Source organism: Limanda limanda, chromosome 13 (genome assembly GCF_963576545.1).
Source record: "Limanda limanda chromosome 13, fLimLim1.1, whole genome shotgun sequence".
Lineage (NCBI taxonomy): Eukaryota > Metazoa > Chordata > Actinopteri > Pleuronectiformes > Pleuronectidae > Limanda > Limanda limanda.
The window spans coordinates 3,501,424-3,522,477 of record NC_083648.1 but is presented as its reverse complement, the minus strand read 5'-3'; the positions used below and the strand labels follow the sequence as shown (position 1 = coordinate 3,522,477).

The 21,054-nt window shown below is 43.1% G+C and overlaps 1 protein-coding gene across 1 annotated transcript in view; it reads right to left on the bottom strand.

The window, feature by feature from the left end:
* LOC133018470 (partitioning defective 3 homolog) overlaps positions 1–21,054 on the bottom strand; it is a 237,599-nt gene that overhangs the window by 120,760 nt on the left and 95,785 nt on the right. The window contains exons 6-8 of the mRNA XM_061084838.1: positions 4,598–4,689; positions 3,089–3,172; positions 165–290 (exon numbers count right to left, since the gene is read on the bottom strand). Coding sequence (XP_060940821.1) covers positions 165–290; positions 3,089–3,172; positions 4,598–4,689 — 302 coding nt within the window. The remainder of the gene's footprint in view (positions 1–164; positions 291–3,088; positions 3,173–4,597; positions 4,690–21,054) is intronic.

Sequence of the window (21,054 nt, the reverse complement as noted above, 5' to 3'; positions counted from 1 at the left end):
TAGGTGTGAGAGGAGAAGAGGAGAGGAGAGAGGAGCGATAGAAGGAGGAGAGAGGAGATTTAGGTGTGAGAGGAGAGGAGCAGAGGAGGAGAAGAGAGGAGGAGAGGAGGAGCAGAAAGACAAGTCTCCCATCAGGAGCTCAGCAGTGTCTCCCGCGGTCTTACTGTTCAAAGCGGATGTTTCTCAGATCTCCGTTATTGATTCGGACGATACAGTCGTTCTCCTGGAAGAGAGCCTGCTCCTCGGCCTTGCCCCCCCGCTCCAGACGCTTGACCAACAAGCCAAGAGTCCTGAAAGGTCGAGAGGTCGAGAAGTCAACACGATGCAACACAACCTGCTCAGGGTCAAAGTGGCTCCTCCTCCTGCAGCCTGGGGGCTACACTTTATTATCTACTGGACATTCAACACACTCATGACACACTCAGGGTCTCTGGAGTCAACTGGTAATTAGACTTTAAACCATTTGCATAAACTGTTAATAAAGATGGACGACATGACACCTCCTGGAAAGTGAAGCCAAAGGTTCACAAGATGGCAGCCATTGACATTTTGGATCCATTTTCAGATAGTGGTAGTAGGTTAGGATCCGTCACGTCCATATTTATTTACAGTCTACGGTCGTGGGAAGGATTAAATTACCTTGTGATATAGTAACTCTGCTGTCAAATACCTCAATGATTCACCTGAATTATTAAAATTATTTGTTTCAGTTTATTTTTTATGATGTATTTTGTATTATTTATTCTACTAAAATGCACATTTAATTTCAAAATATTTCTGGTAGCTATTTGAAAAGCGTTTTCAGTTTTTGCCTCATCGCTGCCCCTGCTGTTCACATGTGCTATTTGACGACGTGTGTGTGTGTGTGCAGTTGCATCACATCAGGGCTGTTTTAGCGCCCTGGTGGGGGGGCGGTGGGGGGGTCCACTTGTTTCTGTCGGGGTTGAAGCTTTACACGTGTTAATTCTCTCACCTCTACAACTCCTCCTCCTTTTTCTCAGATTAAAAACACAAAACAAACGAGAGCGACAGAAAACCCTGCGGCATCAAACGTTCGCAGCCGGGTGGTGCAGACACGCTGCCGCTGTCGCACTGTACGACTTCAACCAGCCGCTGAGCTGCAACGGTTGTCGCCCTGTAATCCGGTGTGGCAAACTGGCTTACGCCCCCCCGCAACCGCCGCCGCAGCGAGGGGCTAACGCCACCTGAAAAGACGCTCCGCGGATTATAGACCCGAGCGTGAGGGAAGAAAATCAACAGCAGGAAAACTAATCGAGTTCCTCTTCAGCATATCGTCTGTGTGTGTCTGTGTGTGCGTTGGATGTGAGGTTGTGCGAGCAGGTAAATTGTGTTGATTCTGAGGTTTAATAACCCGCCCGGGCCTCAGGTTTATAATCCACTATGAATGTGAATGTGATTACACAGAAGTTCAGGAGTTGGAGAAAGTTCAGAGACAATTCGGCTGATTGAATCGGAGCGAGGACACAATGCGATTTGCCGCCGAGGAGCAGAAGCTATTCCGCTGATGAAAGAACGCCGGCCGTCGTAATCTTGGGATCACGCCCAACCTGACATTTCCCCAATAAAAGAAAAGTGCATTATAAATGTGCTTTTAGGCTGATTGAGTCTGGCAGAGAGAAACGTGATATGATCTTGATTTGAGTTTTTGTAGTCGCTGATCATATTTGTGGGTCTCGGAGGCAGCAGAGTCGTACATAAAGAAACTCTGGATGTTTATGTGGCTGCAGTAAAAACAAGAAGTTAGATTCATACTGGGAGCAGTGGTTCAACAATAAGAATCAAATGTCAGGGCTGAAAACCCAACTACTGTACATCGAGCTTCACGCTGCTGTCGTTATATATTCAAACCAGATGTGTTAAATCCTCTAATTCCATCACAGCTTTGTTCCGGCTGCGTGTGTGTGTGTGTGTGTGTGTGTGTCTGGATGTGATGAATGTACACATGTGTGCATGGGTGTATAGCGTGCACTGCTCAGTTGAGGCTTTGAAGCGAGTAAAGCTGATGTGACAGCAGCTGCAGAGAAATATGACGGTCACCTGCAAACTCTAAACAAGTATGATTGATCACTGTAAACTGGCAAATGGCTTCATGATGCTGGCATGCAACCAGTGTGTGTGTCTGTGTGAGTGTGTGTGAGTGTGAGTGTGAGTGATGAGGACTTTGCACTCGGGCACCAGAGGAATGTCCGGTATGTGTTGAAGTAATGCAGCACACATCTGTCACGTTTTTTTCTTTCAGATCCTAAAAAGCTCTAATTAGCACACAATGACATTTTTACCAGTTTTACCAAATTTGACTAAAAATAGTCAACAATCAAACGTTGACAAGTCATCGGCTTAATGAGGCAAATTACAACTTGAAGATTCACGGAGGAAAATCAACTAAAGTGTACAATAAAAGTATATTTACTTTCTTTAATAAACTGCATTAAGTTAAACCTTGTTACACTAACTCGATCCTGTATAAAACTAAACATTACCTGAAATATAACTATTTTTAAGTTACATGAAAAAACCTCTTTTAAAACCACCTATGACCTCGTTGGATTAATTAAAATCAGAGCTAATGCCCACTTCCTATAAAAGCTGTAGTACCGAAATTTGCTGATGTTCACATGGAGGGCAGTAGCGAGGTCTTACTCGATGAATTGGGCGTAAATGTCGCTAAACAGCCAATATAATTTTTTACACCTTCTCCTAAACAAAAAGGGAACATTTTATTCTAATTAAGCAATTCCAATTTACCCACATTATTAAGGATTGATGTGAATAACCATCTAGAACAGGAGCAGGAGGATGATTGAGTTTGATGGACAGATGTGATGTCACAGCTGCTCACAGTGTTAATAACTGTTTTAATAAATTGCGAAAGCTGTAAATTGTCGTGTTGGTGTGAGAGATTATTTACAGAAAGATGTTTTAAACAACGATAAAAAAAGATTCTACCTTTTATATCAGAGATGTATAAGAAATTTAGCAGATTTTGTATTTTCTAGCCCCATAAATTTGACGTTTTTCTGATTTAACTGGTCGTCTATTACGCCACTCTGTAGCTCTGGGTCTTTACCTGCGGTCCCGGCCACTGAAAGGCACCACGTGGATCCCCAGGGGCCCACCGTCGTTTGACACCTCCACCAGTTTGATTATGTCTCTGGGATGGATGGTGATGGATGGAGAGGTGGTGAGGGGTGAGGAGGAGGAGAGGAGAGGAGGAGGAGGTGAGGGGTGACACCATGTGGGCAGAAACAAAAACAGGAAATGAGATGGTGAAAAGAAAAAGAGTCGATAAAAAACAACAGCAATGGTTTAAATCAAGAAATTAAAACAGGAAGTAAGAAGTTTCTGGAGGAGACAAACAAAAAGGGCCAATAAAACACAGCAGTCCAAATTAATCAAACATGCAAACACACATTTTAAACAATATATAACAGGAGGTGATGAGAAGGAGACACATCTATATAAACTAAATTCTGATGGGAAACCAAATATAAAGATGAATTTAAGATCTAAAATCCTGCTTCGTCTTCAAGTCACTTTTCAATGTATTTAAAACGTATCGTTTCCTTTTGAAACCTCATATTTTTACAGGATCTTTATCGTCTTTTCCCCAAAAACCATCAACGTTCACCACAAACCACAAAACAACACACATCATCGCTTCCTGTTTGGAAAAAATAAATGTTTAATATCTTATTAAACTGCCGTCGACTCCTCTCTGATCTTACAAGGAAAAATGAAAGCCTTGTTTTAACCTTGAGTGTTTTCCTTTGAGTTGTTCTGTTCACGATGAAGACGAATACTTTTGCGAACAAATACATTTTTGGAAATCCTCAGCCTGTGCAAGATAATATGCTTTTTATCAGCGAGCAGATAAAGATTGTTGACGCTCTTCAGAGCTGGAAAACAACAACGGCTTAATGAAAGTGAGAAAAAACATTAATTCCATCTTTATCTGCTCCTCAGATGAAAGTGCCATGAAGCCATTTGGACTGAAAAACATCTTTAATACGTTCGCATGGGGATTTAGAGAGAGGGACGATTTCAAAAAAGCACAAAAATACAGTTGCAGCTATTTGTTTTTCCGAAGGCAGCGTTCTTCACTTAGTCTGTCGGAAAAAACATATACTCAGGAACAATTTGTAAGACGTCAAATCCAAATCACTTCACAGCTTTGATAGAATGACTGTGATTAGCTCGGGGGGGAGAACGGGCCGGTTGTTGACAAGCGAGAGACAGGAGAGAAAATCACAGGAATAATATCAGTGCCGTACCTGCATATTAAACTGGAAGCATGCAACAGAGCACAACAACAAAGCAAAAAGTTGTTAATAACAGGAGTTGAACGGGTGAGTGTGTGGGCGGAGCTCTGGATTCTGCTCCCGCTGAGGAGAAATATGTAAATGAGCAACGATGGGGTGTTGAACTACCTGGATTATATATATATTTATATACATAGAAACTGCAGATCTACGTGTAAAACACTTAAAGAATGTAGAGAAAGACACGAGAGAGGTTCAACTCATAGTGCAGGGGTTAGTTTACATCGTTTATCCTGATCCACGAGGGACTGACTTACTCGAGTGACCTCACGGGGGGGTGGTCCATGCAGGAGTCGGCTCGTCCAACCGGGTCGATGCGTCCGTTCTCTTCTTCTCTGGCGTCCTCGTCCTGGAACGGAAACACAAACAGAGGACGCGTGAGTCGTGACACACGTTCGAACATCGAGGTGACAAAAATCGGAAAAGAGAAAACTTAGCCCGAACTAAACAACGGCACATTTTACACGGGATGACACGCCCACTTGTTCTCCATTTTGTTACCCGACTCCCGACTCACCTTTTTAACACAAACACTGTTCACGAGCCAAATAAGGGCGACAGCGGAGGCGGAGCTTCTGACCTGGTGAAGCTGGGAGGAGCCGAGCGGAGGAGGAGGAGCCGGCCACAGGTGTAAAAATACATGCCCTTTGAAATCCCTTCAAAACAACATCGCCTCTGTTCTCGTCTCGTGTTTACTACAGACACTTGGTGCGTGTCTGTTTGAATACCGAAGCTCATGACACGTACACACACACACACACACACACACACACACACAGACACACACACACACACACAGAGGAGCGAGCAGAGAGGAGAAAAACGAGATGCAGACAAAGAAGGTCATTAAAATTTCAGGGCGCCACCGGAGAGGAGAGACGAGCGCGGCCTCCCCGGCAACCGGCCACCTCATCAGTATGAAAATGAGCCCGCCGTTACCGTGGCTGCCATACGGTTGCCATGACACTTTGGGTGCCTGGAGGACGTGGAGCTACAGGGGCAGTGTGTGTGTGTGTGTGTGTGTGTGTGTGTGTGTGTGTGTGTGTGTGTGTGTGTGTGTAACAGCGTGCTAGGACTTGTGAGCGCCGTCTTTTTTAATTTCGCACTCGGCTCCTGCTCGCTCAAAGGCATCGCATGTCACAATGAAAACATAAAACAAGTGTTTTGTGTCTTTCTCCGGTTGTGAGGCCCGATTTTTGGATCAACACAATTGTAGTGAGACATCATATTAGTGCGTAATGTTCTAACATCTCCTCAAGTTCAGATTATTACATTTTTGAATTTTTAAGACCCTATGGAAACCTTGAATATATGGAATCCAAATAATAGAAATTAAGAATGAAAATAGGAAAGTCAAGCTGTGCCTCCTCTCTTCACTCCTCCAGGCTTTATTCAAAATTCAGAGGATTAAACAGAACAACATTTACATGACGTCCACGAGGACATAAAGTGGATGAGACAAAAAATGCTGGGGACTTAATATTCCTCCATCTACGAGCCGTGGATCCCTCAGTGGAGGAGAATATTAAATGGTTCTGTCTCCTTCTCCAGACTAAACTCAGAAATATTAAACATGTGTTGAAGAGACAAGTTTGTTTCTCCAAAGATGTTCCTCACATCGTTGGACAGCGGGACTGAATTCCAAGGACGGAGCACATTTATCAAAAACAACATTCCTAAAAAGGTATTTTTCTACGCTGCCAAAAATGTGCTTGAGCATACGGTGCAAGCCTCTGATTCATTTACTGCTGCTGCATTTACCCTTTGCTCCAGAATGTATAGACGGTTTAGTCACTAAAAGCAAAGAGAGAGAGACAATAACAAGTCAAAGATCCTCAGAAACGCACTGTTCAATATTATTAAATTATTCAGAGCGAGATAAGAGTCGCTCGCTATCGGAGCAAAATGAGATCAGAACTCATCACAGAACAGAATCTCTGAAGAACCCGACCGCACGCCAACGACTCTCTTCTGAATCCACACAGACACGACGTGTGTGGGAGATAATGAAGAAGAAAAACTGGAGCTAATGATGAGGGTGGAATTAAAATACAAACAAAAACAGACATAATCATAAAAATAAACCGCGTGGTAAAGACAGGATTTACAGTTTTTTTAATATATGTGTTTGCCGCAGCGACTGAAAGGTTAATAAACATCTAATCAGCTCCGGAAGGAAGATAATTAAAATAAGCCGATGAAGACAATTAGAACAACATCTAATTCTGTGATTGTTTTTCTCCCATATTTGTGCTTCTCAACTTGTCGCTTCCTGTTCAACGACAGAAACAATCCAGGGATCATGTAGAGGCTGATCTGGAGCTTTCAATCACAGTTAATGGTCTTCAGCTTCACATGGGTTAGCATCAGGTGAGAAGGAGACTCGAGTTCCTTTCCTTCGAGAAAATTCCTCTCCAGAGACGTCACGTTTCAGAGTCTTCTCTCGACCACGAGCCCAGAAAGAAACCATGACTCTATCATCACCTCAACCTGTGACAGTGACCTTATCAACCAACAACAGTGACTCCATGAGTTGTTAGAAGTTGCTTGACAGAGTCCACTTTGCTCCACCACCCCCCCGCCGCTGCCCCACCCAGCCGAAGTCCGGCGGCAGACACTCCCAGCGTCTCCTCCGCACTTCGACCACACCATCAAGGCGTCGGCCCTTTCCCGTCGCCGGGAGTCGGCCGAGCAACGAGACGGAGAGACACATTAATAATTCAGGCCTGAGTCGTTGGGGGGGGGGTTAATGGGAAGGCAGGTGCGACGATGGGCGGCCGACGTGTTTTCCAGTCGAGTCATTGTTTGTTTCCTGGATGTGGGGGGCGGGGGGGGGGGGGGGGGGGTGAGGAGGGAGGGGGGGCTTTCAGGCCCGAGGGCTCATTAAAGATTAATGGGAGAATCCATCGGGACCTGTCCTCTCTGTCTCTCAGAGCAAATGAAGTGGTCTGAGCCGAGGGGGGGGGGGGAGAGAGAGAGAGAGAGAGAGAGAGAGAGAGAGAGAGAGAGAGAGAGAGAGAGAGAGAGAGAGAGAGAGAGAGAGAGAGAGAGAGTGGAGTAACGCTGCTTCACCATTAATGAAGTGCTGACTTCCTGCCACTTTGACCACATCGTCCCGACACGCCGGGCGGGAGAGGAGGAAGAGGAGGGAGAGGAGGGGGAGGAGGGGGAGGAGGAAGAGGAGGGAGAGGAGGGGGAGGAGGAAGAGGAGGAAGAGGAGGGAGAGGAGGGGGAGGAGGAAGACGAGGAAGAGCAGGAAGAGGAGGAAGAAGAGGGAGAGGAGGGAGAGGAGGGAGAGGAGGAAGAGGAGGAAGAGGAGGGAGAGGAGGGAGGAGGGAGAGGAGGAAGAGGAGGGAGAGGAGGGAGAATATGGAGAGGAGAGAGAGGAGGAAGAGGAGGAAGGAGGAAGATGAGGAAGAGGAGCGAGACGAGGAAGAAGAGGAAAGAGGAAGAGGAGCGAGAGGAGCGAGCGCTGTTTGCAGGAATGATGTTCAAAAGAATTCTCCAGAGACAAAAGACAAACATTGTGATGCGGAGTAAATCTGAAATGATAAAATCTACATCTTCTTAAATCCAGAAACATTTATTCTTTATTCTCTGTGATCTCACCTGGATCCTGACGGCGTTAAAATATTAAAACATCCAAATCTGTTTAAATATGAATGATGACTCATCGATAGCTTTACGCTGTGGAAAGTTTTCCTTCGCTCGGTTTGATGCTTGAAGTTTTCACAACCTGTTTTCTCTTCTGAGCGACGTCGAGGTTCAGAACAAGAGGTGCTAACGTCTCCCGTCATGACGACTTTCACACAAACAAGTCGACACCACGAGCTGCAGAATCACACACTTTGAAAAAAACTGGCAAATGTTTATTGGAGTAAACAGCAGGTGGACGTTCTAACACTGGGTTTTCCCTCAGGAGGGTTTTAACTTTACACCAGGAACTTTTACTTCTACACACCGACAGCTGTCAAAGATATAACGTCTCATTTACTCCGTGTTTTATCAGGTAGTTTCCACAAGTTTATAGTTTTCAAAAAGTTATAAATTACTGAAGTATTCTCAAGTTGATGTTTGGCTTCCTTACCTGTATTTTTGTATATTATATTTATATTTCTTGAAATACTTTTACTTCTACACACCGACAGCTTTCAGAGATATAACGTCTCATTTACTTTGTGTTTTATCAGGTAGTTTCCACAAGTTTATAGTTTTCAAATAGTTATAAATTACTGCAGTTTTCTCAAGTTGACAGCAGTAGATGTTTGGCTTCCTTACCTGTATTTTTGTATATTATATTTATATTTCTTGAAACATTTTTACTTCTACACACAGACAGCTGTAAAAGATATAACGTCTCATTTACTTTGTGTTTTATCAGGTAGTTTACACAAGTTTATAGTTTTCAAATGGTTATAAATTACTGCAGTTTTCTCAAGTTGACAGCAGTAGATGTTTGGCTTCCTTACCTGTATTTTTGTATATTATATTTATATTTCTTGAAATACTTTTACTTCTACACACAGACAGCTGTCAAAGATATAACGTCTCATTTACTCCGTGTTTTATCAGGTAGTTTCCACAAGTTTATAGTTTTCAAATAGTTATAAATTACTGCAGTTTTCTCAAGTTGACAGCAGTAGATGTTTGGCTTCCTTACCTGTATTTTTGTATATTATATTTATATTTCTTGAAATACTTTTACTTCTACACACAGACAGCTGTCAAAGATATAACGTCTCATTTACTCCGTGTTTTATCAGGTAGTTTCCACAAGTTTATAGTTTTCAAATAGTTATAAATTACTGCAGTTTTCTCAAGTTGACAGCAGTAGATGTTTGGCTTCCTTACCTGTATTTTTGTATATTATATTTATATTTCTTGAAATACTTTTACTTCTACACACCGACAGCTGTCAAAGATATAACGTCTCATTTACTCCGTGTTTTATCAGGTAGTTTCCACAAGTTTATAGTTTTCAAATAGTTATAAATTACTACAGTTTTCTCAAGTTGACAGCAGTAGATGTTTGGCTTCCTTACCTGTATTTTTGTAGATTATATTTATATTTCTTGAAATACTTTTACTTCTACACACCGACAGCTGTCAAAGATATAACGTCTCATTTACTCCGTGTTTTATCAGGTAGTTTCCACAAGTTTATAGTTTTCAAAAAGTTATAGATTACTGCAGTTTTTTTAAGTTGACAGTAGTAGATGTTTGGCTTCCTTACCTGTATTTTTGTATATTATATTTATATTTCTTGAAATATTTTTACTTCTACACACCGACAGCTGTCAGAGATATGACGTCTCATTTACTTTGTGTTTTATCAGGTAGTTTCCACAAGTTTATAGTTTTCAAAAAGTTATAAATTACTGCAGTTTTCTCAAGTTGACAGCAGTAGATGTTTGGCTTCCTTACCTGTATTTTCATATATTATATTTATATTTCTTGAAATACTTTTACTTCTACACACAGACAGCTGTCAAAGATATAACATCTCATTTACTCCGTGTTTTATCAGGTAGTTTCCACAAGTTTATAGTTTTCAAAAAGTTATAACTTACTGCAAGCTTCTCAAGTTGATGTTTGGCTTCCTTACCTGTATTTTTGTATATTATATTTATATTTCTTGAAATACTTTTACTTCTACACACCGACAGCTGTCAAAGATATAACGTCTCATTTACTCCGTGTTTTATCAGGTAGTTTCCACAAGTTTATAGTTTTCAAATAGTTATAGATTACTGCAGTTTTCTCAAGTTGACGACAGTAGATGTTTGGCTTCCTTACCTGTATTTTTGTATATTATATTTATATTTCTTGAAATACTTTTACTTCTACACACTGACAGCTGTCAAAGATATAACGTCTCATTTACTTTGTGTTTTATCAGGTAGTTTCCACAAGTTTATAGTTTTCAAATAGTTATAACTTACTGCAAGCTTCTCAAGTTGATGTTTGGCTTCCTTACCTGTATTTTCATATATTATATTTATATTCCTTAAAATGTATACGTCAAGCCGCTAGATGTGTATAACAGAATTGTGAGACAGACGTATCTGTATCATACACACAAACTGGAAAAGCATCATTTGTCTCCTTTAAAAGATAAAATAACTCAAGTAATGGTAAGAAGAGTATTTACATCAAAAAGCCTCATTCCTTTCTTACTGAAATTTAATTCCTACAACACTCAAACCCAGATGCACACACATCCATCACTGGGACCCGCGTCCTCTCAAGCAGAGCTCCATATGCTCTCAACAGGATGAAACACTGAACCAGAGAATATAAATTAGCCTCGACCTCTGACCTCTAACCTGAAGACCTGACAAACCATCTGGGTCCCAGAGGAAACCGGAGAGAGGGATGAAAGAGACGGAGTTACAGCTCAAGTAGGCCTCCACACCGTCTTCCTCCATCTTTGTAAATGTGTGTTTTTTAAATCTCTTCGTTTTGGAAACATCCTCCGATGCAGAAGATTACAGGTATGACTTTGATTGTTGGGATTTCATCCTGCATCGATAGAAAATCAAGAGGAAACTTATCTGGAAAAATAAAACCAACAACGTTGAAGCGGGTGGAGAGCGAACGATGACCAAGTGCACATTCATGTCAGTGTAATTATAGATTTCTGTCTTTACAAAGTGAGAACTAATTATATGTGATAAAAGGAAGGTCAGTGTTTGATGACAGCTGATCTCTGTGCGGAGCAGAAACGTCACCACGACGAACTTTGATCAACAAACATGGAGACAAAAGAAGTTAAAGATTTACACACAGAATCTAAATCACTGCTTTTAATGACTCGAGTCTATTTGGGTTTACAGAACTCAGCTGTGGATCCAAACCAATCAATCCTAACTCCAGCATAGAGAGGCTGAGTGAATGTGGTCTGGACTCTGTGGAGGAGAGTCATGGTGTCAGAGACGCTGTAGAAGGACAGAACACCTGCACTGTGATCCAGGTACACTCCTACTCTGGAGGACACAGGACCTGACACTAGAGTGTAGATGTTGTTGTAATAAAAGTCATAACTGTTTCCACCACAATATAATGCCCAAGATTTATCATTGTATCCAAATGCACATTCATCTAAGTCTCCTGCTCTTCCGATATTCTTGTATGCGACAGCTATACAAACATATCCTCTCCCCCCCATCTCCACCTCCCAGTAACAACGTCCAGTCAGACTCTCTCTACTCAGGACCTGAGACCAATCAATGAATCTGTCTGGTTGATCAGAATAAGACTGTTCTTCACTCATCCATGTTACTTTTCTGTTTCCCTCAGATAATAACAGCTGTATGTGTGCTGTGTTTGGATCTAGTGTGATTTCCTGTGAATATTTTAAGAAGTCAGCTCTGGTCTCTGGTTGTCGCAGTAAAACATCCACTTGAGACACAATCTGTAAAATCTCTGTCTCTGTCTCACTCAGAATGTCCTGTAGTCGACCTCTGACCTGTGACACAGCTGCTGTCACGTCCTCAAAGTTCCTCAGAGGACGGATCCTGAAGCTGGATGAGTGTGTAGATTCACTGAGTGGTGACAGTGAGGGGTAGTTGTGTAGAAGCTGGTTGTGATCCTCTGTGTCTGAGAGCTGCTTCAGTTCATGGTCTTTCCTCTTCAGCTCAGTGATCTCCTGCTCCAGTCTCTCCTGAAGCTCTCTGACTTGACTCAATTCAGTTTCCTGCTGGGATCTGATCTGCTGCTCCACATCAGAGCTTCTTTTCTCCAGCATAGGGATCAGCTCAGTGAAGATCTCCTCAATGTCCTCCACTGCTTTATCAGCAGAGCCATTGACGGCCTCCTCCTCCTGTTGAAGCAGCTTCACGTCTTTCTCTGCGTCCTGGACTCTCAGCTGGATTGTTTGTCTCGTCAGCCCGAGCTCTCTCTGCCTCTCAGTCCTTTCTGCTGCAGCTGACACTGTGTCGTGGTCTTTATGTTCCTCCACAGAGCAGAGAGAACAGATACACTGCTGATCAGTGCGGTAGAACATCTTCATCTCCTCGTCGTGACGAGAGCAGATGTTCTCCTGGAGCTTCTCTGAGGGCTCCACCAGCTTGTGCTTCTTCAATGCAGCTGACTGAAGATGAGGCTGGAGGTGTTTCTCACAATAAGAGGCCAAACAAACCAAACAGGACTGCAGAGCTTTTAGTTTTTTCCCAGTGCAGACATCACAGGCCACATCTTCAGGTCCAGCATAGCAGTGATCAGCAGGAGCAGCTTGGAGTCCAGTCTTCTTCAGCTCCTCCAGTGAATCATCTAACATGGTGTTTTTCTCCAGGACAGGCCTCGGTGTGAAGGTCTCTCTACACTGAGGACAGCTGTAGCTCCCTCTCTCCTCCTCTTTGTCCCAGTGGGTGTTAATACAGCTCTTACAGTAGCTGTGTCCACAGCCAGTAGTCACCGGATCCTTCAGTAGATCCACACAGATCGAACAGGAGAGTATTTCTCTGTCCAGTTGATTTTCTTGCTGCTCCATTTCAGCAGCTGCCAGAGACTCTAGAATAGTTTCACTTCCTCCGAACAGAAACAAATCTCTGCTCCTCCCTCTCTCCCTCACTTCCTCTTTTTACCATGTTTTAACATTCTATTGAAAAGAGCAACAGTATGGTCCCTCAGCAGCTGGCGCCTTTATGTCAAACTGTTTAAAGGCAGCTACCTTTAGTGCAGCTGCCTTTACTGTAGCTGCCTTTGAACACTGTGACATACTGTTGTATATTTAGACTTTGATGCGGGCCAATTAAAAGTGGATGGCAGCCGCAGTTGTCCCGCAGGGCCGTAGTTTGGACACCCCTGGTCTAGGCCCCGAAAAAGCTGAAAATGGCCACCAAATCCAAAATGGTGGGCTTCCTGTTTGGTCTAGCATATGTATCCAAAAGACGCATTTCTTTGTAATGTAAAGACACATGTCCCCATCGATTTTTTTAGATGTAGACCAATCGTAGTGCCGGGGCTGCCCTTTCGGGGGCGCTAGTCAGTTATTTTGCCACATCCATTCTTTAAAACCATCTGAATATCTTCGGGGGGGGGCTGTTGATACACACATGTAGTTTGAGGGAGATGGACCCATGAACACGGAAGTTACAGCAATTTTGTGTGTCATGGCGAGCTGATGAACTTTGATGCCACTCGATTAATAATGCGCTTGATGAAAAGTCACAGTAATCTTATGTCTTCATTATCAATGTCTTGAGACCCAATCACCACACTTTGACATGGTTGAGGTCAGTGGATGAGGAGAAATAAATCCAAGTGTAAGACATGCAAAAAACAAGACATTTCCTGTAGCCACCAGGGGTTTGGACTTGATTGAACCAAATCTGTCCGAGATTCAGAACCTTGTGTTTTGATGGCATTTAATCAAACTTTGACGCCACGCCACGGTCACACGGTGTGATGAAAAATCAAACTCTAAAGCAGTTTTTATCTCCATCTTGTTGTGATGACACTCATCTAAATTTGAAGTTGATCTGATGAAAGCCCTGGGACAAGTACGTCAAAGTAAAAATGTGGAATATGGCCACTAAATAGAAAATGGCGGGCTACTTGTTGCGTTTTTCATAATGCCCCTTGAGACTTTTTGGTTTGTCTGGTCATGATACACGTAGGCGACAATTTTTGTGAAGATCGGTCAAAGGGAAACCTAGGGGCTGTGTTCCAGGGGGCGCTGTTGAGCCATTTTGCCACGCCCAATTCAAATTACTCCAGAATACTAAAATATCCGTAGACTAGGGGTGTCACGATACCAAAAATTCAGTAGTCGGTGCCAATACCAGTAAAATAACACGATTCTCGATGCCAATTTCGATACCACGGTAAAAAAAAGTGCATTATTCGGATGTTGTTAATGTCATGTACGGTAATTCAATGTGCTTGCGCTGCGCATATACTGAGGGTTATACGGTAGTTGCGGTCGCATGTGAGTGACGCTTTGTTGTGAGACACGTTATGCATTAAATGATACATCTGCCTCACGCCGGGTTTACACCGGACGCTGAAGCGACGCCAAAGCGACTCGTAAGCGCAGCACCAAGCCTTAAATAACAGCTGGCTCCCATCCACTCCCATGCGCCGCTTCAGCTTCCGGTGTAAACAACCATGTGCCTGCGCGCTAAGGATTAGCGCGGAGCTGCGGCGTTGCTTCCGTGTCCGGTGTGAACCCGGCGTCAAACGCAAAATACTTCCATACACGACTCTTTGTGCCTTTTTAATAAACAAGTGGAGGTGGGGCGAACGCTGCAGCCGCAGTTGCCGTCTTGGTTTTCAGAATGTAAACGTCGACTGGCGCAGCACCGATGCTAATGCTAAGTTGCTAACAGCTGCTGGCATCAAAGCTGACGGTGCCTACGGTACTTCAAAAACTTGGGCATCGGCATCGTTTTGTTATGTTAGTATCGAAAGGTATCGTAGGTATCGGTTCTCGTGACATCCCTACCGTAGACCTTTAATTTCCTGCAAAGTTTCATAACTTTTTGAGCATGTCTAGACCCTGAAAAACTCCCCCAAAGGGAAATGATAAAAATCCTTACAGTTTCAATAGGGCCTCTCACCATTCGGTGCTCGGGCCCTAAAAGGAAGAAATATCAGCACATGGATAAAATAAGGGAAGAGAGAAGCAAAGACACAAGAGCCTGAAATGGGTTCTGGGTCAGTGGGCGTGCGAACCCTCTCAGGAAGAGGCAGCGGAACAAACCTGTTCAATTTCTTAGGAGGTGAGACCACACACACACACACACACACACACACACACACACACACACACACACACACACACACACACACACACACACACACACACACACACACACACACACACACACACACACACACACACACACACACACACACACACACACACACACACACACACACAAAGTTATAATGTAATTCTATCTCTCTAAGGACATCAGGCTGATCAGACCTGGGTGTGTCTGGTTTTCCCTCCTGATCCATATTGAGTGCAGAGTTCTGCTCGGACCCTGATGTTTATACTCAAGTTCCCGGCAACGGCCAATCAAATCACGTCAACCTGGTTTGTGTTCATCTGGTTAGTTTCCTGTGTACTTGACTTGTATTTACACGTTAGCATGCAAACCAGCAGTGTTGTGTATTTCGAGTAGGAGACTGTGATAGGCGAGCACCGGATACACAGAGTGTCCGGTAGTCTTAACCCTCAAAGTGAAGAAGAGTCCTCCTCTGATTGGACTCAGAGGAAGAGTTCTGTGGTGGAAAAGTGACAGCGGGCAAATAAAGTCGTTTAACGGGAGCTTTAATTTGAGAAGATGTCTTTTTTTGCTTATTTATTATTAGCATTTAAATCAAAATCGATCCGAGAAAGTGTGTTTTTTTACTCTGTGAAACTGTCCTCACTTTCCCCAAATGTCCTCAGTCCGTAGGGTCTGGTAAACTGGTCCTCACAAAGATAGAAAGCACCAGTGCACACGCACGCACAAACACACGCACACACACACACACACACGGCCCCAGGTGGGCTCATCTCACCAAGTCCATCTTCACAATCCGACAAAAACAATCACTGAACTGAACCCAGACACATTTCCCACGTGTCTGAGAAGGTAATGATCAAACATGGCTGCTCGGGACCCTCTATGGCTTATTCATCGGGGGGGTGGGGGGTCACCGGGGTCGAACACGCTGTTTCACTGACGCTGGTGTTTGGATGAAACAAGCTCTGAGGTGGAATCTGCATCCGGCTGCTACTGGTGTGTGAACTCATTGTTTCAGCATCATGAGCTGATAACGCTGCTGTCAGACCCGACACACACACACACACACACACACACACACACACACACACACACACACACACACACACACACACACACACACACACACACACACACACACACACACACGTCTGATGGATGTCGACACTCGGAGCCGTGCGAGGCAACAATGCATCTTTTAAAGCGAGCGTTCAATTACACAACCCGCCGCTAATTCAATTAGTCTCCTCCTCCTCCTCCTCCGAAGACACTTTGATAATAGGATCCAGACGGACGGACGGACGGGTGTCGTCAATAACTCCAGGACTCATCGAGCCGAGGAAACGTTATCAGAGTTTAAATCATCGCGGCTGCTGATCGGGCTTTTGTGTGTTTGTGTGTCCTTCAGTTTGTTGGTTTCTTCAGTGATTTGTGTTGTTCTGGGGATTTTAAGATGAGTCAGGTGTCTTAAGTGGTTTATTAATCATTTATTAGAGTTTATATCTGTGAAAATACTTTCCTGTATTGTATTTTAATAAAGATTAAAGGGTTTGGGTTTTAAGTATTGAGTAAATAAATAAAACACAATAGAAATATTCAATTGTTAAACCCAAAAATATGTACTTGGTGGTAAATTCATTGAAAAATGAATACTGCCCTGTATTGTTGTGTAACTTATGGTTGAGATGAGTCAGGTGGAGAAATTTGAGATACGAGCAGATAGTGACCAAGTATTCAGTGGTTAATTAATCATTTACAGTTTTACAATTCTTTCCTGTATTGTGTTTTAAAAGAGATTGAAGGGTTTGGGGTTTAAGTATTGAGGAAATAAATAAAACACAATAGAAATATTCCATTTTTAAAACCCAAAAATATGTACTTGGTGGTAAATTCATTGAAAAATGAATACTGCCCTGTATTGTTGTGTAACTTATGGTTGAGATGAGTCAGGTGGAGAAATTTGAGATACAAGCAGATAGTGACCAAGTATTGAGTGGTTTATTAATCATTTACAGTTTTAAAATACTTTCCTGTATTTTAAAAGAGATTGAAGGGTTTGGGGTTTAAGTATTGAGGAAATAAATAAAACACAATATAAATATTCAATTGTAAAACCCAAAAATATATAAGTACGAGGGTATAAAAGAAAACATATTAATTTGTACTAACATTATGTACAATACTGTCCTGTATTGTTGTGTAACTTATGGTTGACATGAATTCAATGTAGTTTTCCAAGTGTCACAGATATAGTTAATACATTTTTCTGATTCCTCTGTTATTTAGGTCTTTGATCCAGATTGAATCTAGAGCTGAACGATATAATATCAATTATATGATCAGTTAATCTTTTGCTGCTGAGTCTGAAGCATCTGAAGCTTTTACTCAATGTATATTGGACTTTTGATATATTGCTATTAATGAAAATGATATCCCAATAACCACGTGATGGTTTTATTTGCCAGTCCAGCTTCACTCCATAACGTTTGACCCATTGTGACTTCATGAAATCAAGTACTTACTTTGCATTGTCGTCAATTTTACGCCACATAAACTCGCCGCCTTTTGTTCCTGCTCAGTCAAATAAAAGTTTTGTGCCCGGAACCGAATGTGCCGGCGCCGGCAGAGCTGCTGCAATAACGTCCGTGAACAGAATTAGACTTCCAGCACTTCCCGAATTACCGCGACGCCGCTGTAGCAATCCACTTAATTCAACTGCAACTCCTGCCATCCAATTAAATGAAAGCAGATGCGCCGGGTGGAGGGGGATCGCCCGGGCTATATGGGTTTTGCAATTTCCTCTGAAATAACAGGCGACGGATGGAGGCCTCATCAGGAACATAAGCAATTTCAAAACTCACATTTCGGGAGTTGATTCCCCCGGAGAGCTCGGCTTGTGTCACTGGAAATGGAATCGCAGGAGGTGTGAACGCCATTTGTTTGGGTGCGTTTGAGTCGGAGCGCCGAGGGAGGAGGGACAACGTGTGCTGACTGGATTCCATCGGATATGAAATAGAAATAATCGAATAGAGCTCAAACTCAGATTAGTGAGACGTGGTTCAGAAACTTTTCCTCTTTCGGGAGAACCCCCCTGGGGAGATGGAGTGAGGGATGTGATGGAGAAACGATCAGGAGATGACACATATTTGCTTCTGTTACCTGAAGTGGAAATATTTATCTCATGAAACCCCAAATATCAAAAAGGTTCCACATCCCTACCGGATCTGTGGAGTTACATGAACTCCAGAAACAAAGAGATTACATATGTGTGGAGAGATGGACAGATCTGATCACTTCATCCCACCACAGCTTATACCGTGGGGATTAAACAAAGTTAAAAACTAAACAGACAGAGAGACTCAAAGAGAATGAAATAGCGGGACGGACAAAAAGAAACTTCACACACTCGTTCAAACGGCGAGAAGCGACACTTTGAAAACTCAAACACACAAAACCCCCGAGGGAATTCACTGGTGTTCTGACATTTTATACTTTAGGTTGTCAGGGGCAAAAGAAAAAGTTTTCAATCAGTTCAATCCACCTGACGTCCATCCATCCATTATTCATCCTCTACAAATCCATTGAAGTATATTTAAACTTTCAAAGCCATAAAAAGAAAGTTTCAACTTCAATTAAACCTTAATTTTCAACAACTAAATTTCTATCAAGAGAAATATCCAGCAAAAGTCTGAAAGGAGGAATGTACGGAGACTTAATTTTCTTCTTTGACGTCTCTTTTACAAACATTAAATATTTACCATGTTTGTACATTTCAGGCGAGTTCAGCAGAAATATCCCCCCCCTGTCACACCCACTGACAGCTGAGGTGTCGTGGGCGAGTCAGTTATTTTCACGTCAGCACCAAACCACACAAAGAGCAACAATCTGCAATTCAGGATTTTGTCTCAAGTTTAAAAAAACATTCAAGGTGTGAAGAGTTCAACCTGTTGCTTTATTACGAGGCGATGACACCAAACCAGGAAATTTCTCCATCTTAAAAATCGCTGAGGCTGATTTAAAAAAAGTTTCCCCCGGTTGTTTTGGCTCCGGTGGAGACGTTACTCGCTGTGGCGTCCCAGTAAAGACCCGGGTGCCCCCCCGCTCACACAGCTTGTTATGCAGCGCTCCGTTTATCCAGAACCAGACTCCCGGTGGAGCCGCTGCCGTGGAGCCACATAACTAACCCAACCTAAATCACCCATCTGAGAGGAAGGGAGCTGTGGATAATGGCTACACACACACACACACACACACACACACAAACACACACAACCACACACACACACTGAGGTAGAGTTGTCAGATTGAAGGCCATTATTCTGACTCCCAGTGTAATGGCTGCTGCTGAGAGGAAGAGCGTCTGTAAACAAGTCTGGGAGGAAACACAGAAAGTCTCCTCCTGGTTCTTTCCTTCACTTCCTGCGGCAGAGCTCTGCAGCAGTGGGGGGGGGGGGGGGGGGGGGGGGGGGCTGCACCTTCAGCAGAAAACCTCCTGAGCTGTTTATCCACCACCACCAGTGACTCCGGGGTTCACTGGAAACTGGGAATAAAACAGCTGACGTTCCAAAAACAGCTGCGATTAACCAGAGAGTTTATTTACATAACTTCATAACCTGCTGAGCCCGTAGTGTAAAGTACAGGGTGTGTGTGTGGCCTGTGAGATAAAAGTCACTGCACCAGGACCATGGGGTTAACTTATGAAGTCTCTTAATGTATATGGGCAATAACGTGAAATAAATCAATCAATATTCCACTTCCTGTTCGCCTTAAAGTGCAGGTGGATGTGAAACTTGGTGGATTTTCCAGGTCTATCGCAATTTCTTGACAAATAATTTGCCAATTTCATCTGTAGTTTCTGCCATTTGTGAGAAGAACCCTGTTTATGTGTTCGTACCCGACCTGACACCCGATGTTTTCCCCGATTAAAGAACTCAATAACTAAAATAACTCAAGTAATGGTAAGAATTTAATTCCTACAACACTCAAACACAGATGCACACACATCCATCACTGGGATCTCTCAAGCAGAGCTCCATGTGCTCTCAACAGGATGGAACACTGAACCAGAGAACATAAATTATAATAAAACTCTGTGAATGTGTCCGTACCTGACCTGAGTCCAACGTTTTCCCAGATTCAAGACATGTGCAGGTCTGAAGAACTCAATTATAAAGCCCTGCAAACGTGAAGGAACCTAAATATCATTTCAGGATCGCAGAGCCAACGCTCACAATCCAATCTACAGATCATTTAATCAACTGAACCCTAATCTGCACAAACACAAGATGATCGGGAACATGATCCAAATACACAGAAATCTCCACCATCTCTTTTTAAACGAGAATAAAAGACAGATCACCGATATGTAATCCTACAAATTCACTCCCAGGCCTGAACTTCTGGAGCTTCAGGTAGAAGTTCAGATCTCAATAATCAGCTCCATCTCTCTTCTGTCACCTCCTCCTGATCCTCCTCTGATATCAGCCGACACACCTGCCGATGTCGTTCTCCTCCATCGTCCGTCTTTGATCGTTTCACAGACTCGTCTCTCTCTCTCTCCTGCACCTCTCTCTCTCTCTCTCTCTCTCTCGTCTCCTTTCATCTGCTTACGTCTCCCTCTCTCGTTCATTGTCTCCGTGCTAAAGATAAACCTTTGGAGCGCAGCGCAGTTTACAAAACTGAGATCCCTATCTTTGATTCATCTCTATGTGTGTGTGTGTGTGTGTGTGTGTGTGTGTGTGTGTGTGTGTGTGTGTGTGTGTGTGTGTGTGTGTGTGTGTGTGTGTGTGTGTGTGTGTCTGTCAACAGGTGGATTTCATTTGAAAAGGAGCCACCATCTGGGTCCAACCTGATCAGATCTATTTCTGGTATAATTAGTTTTTGGGGAGCAGGTGATGAACAGCAAATATGTGCGTACGTGTGTGTGTGTGTGTGTGTGTGTGTGTGTGTGTGTGTGTGTGTGTGTGTGTGTGTGT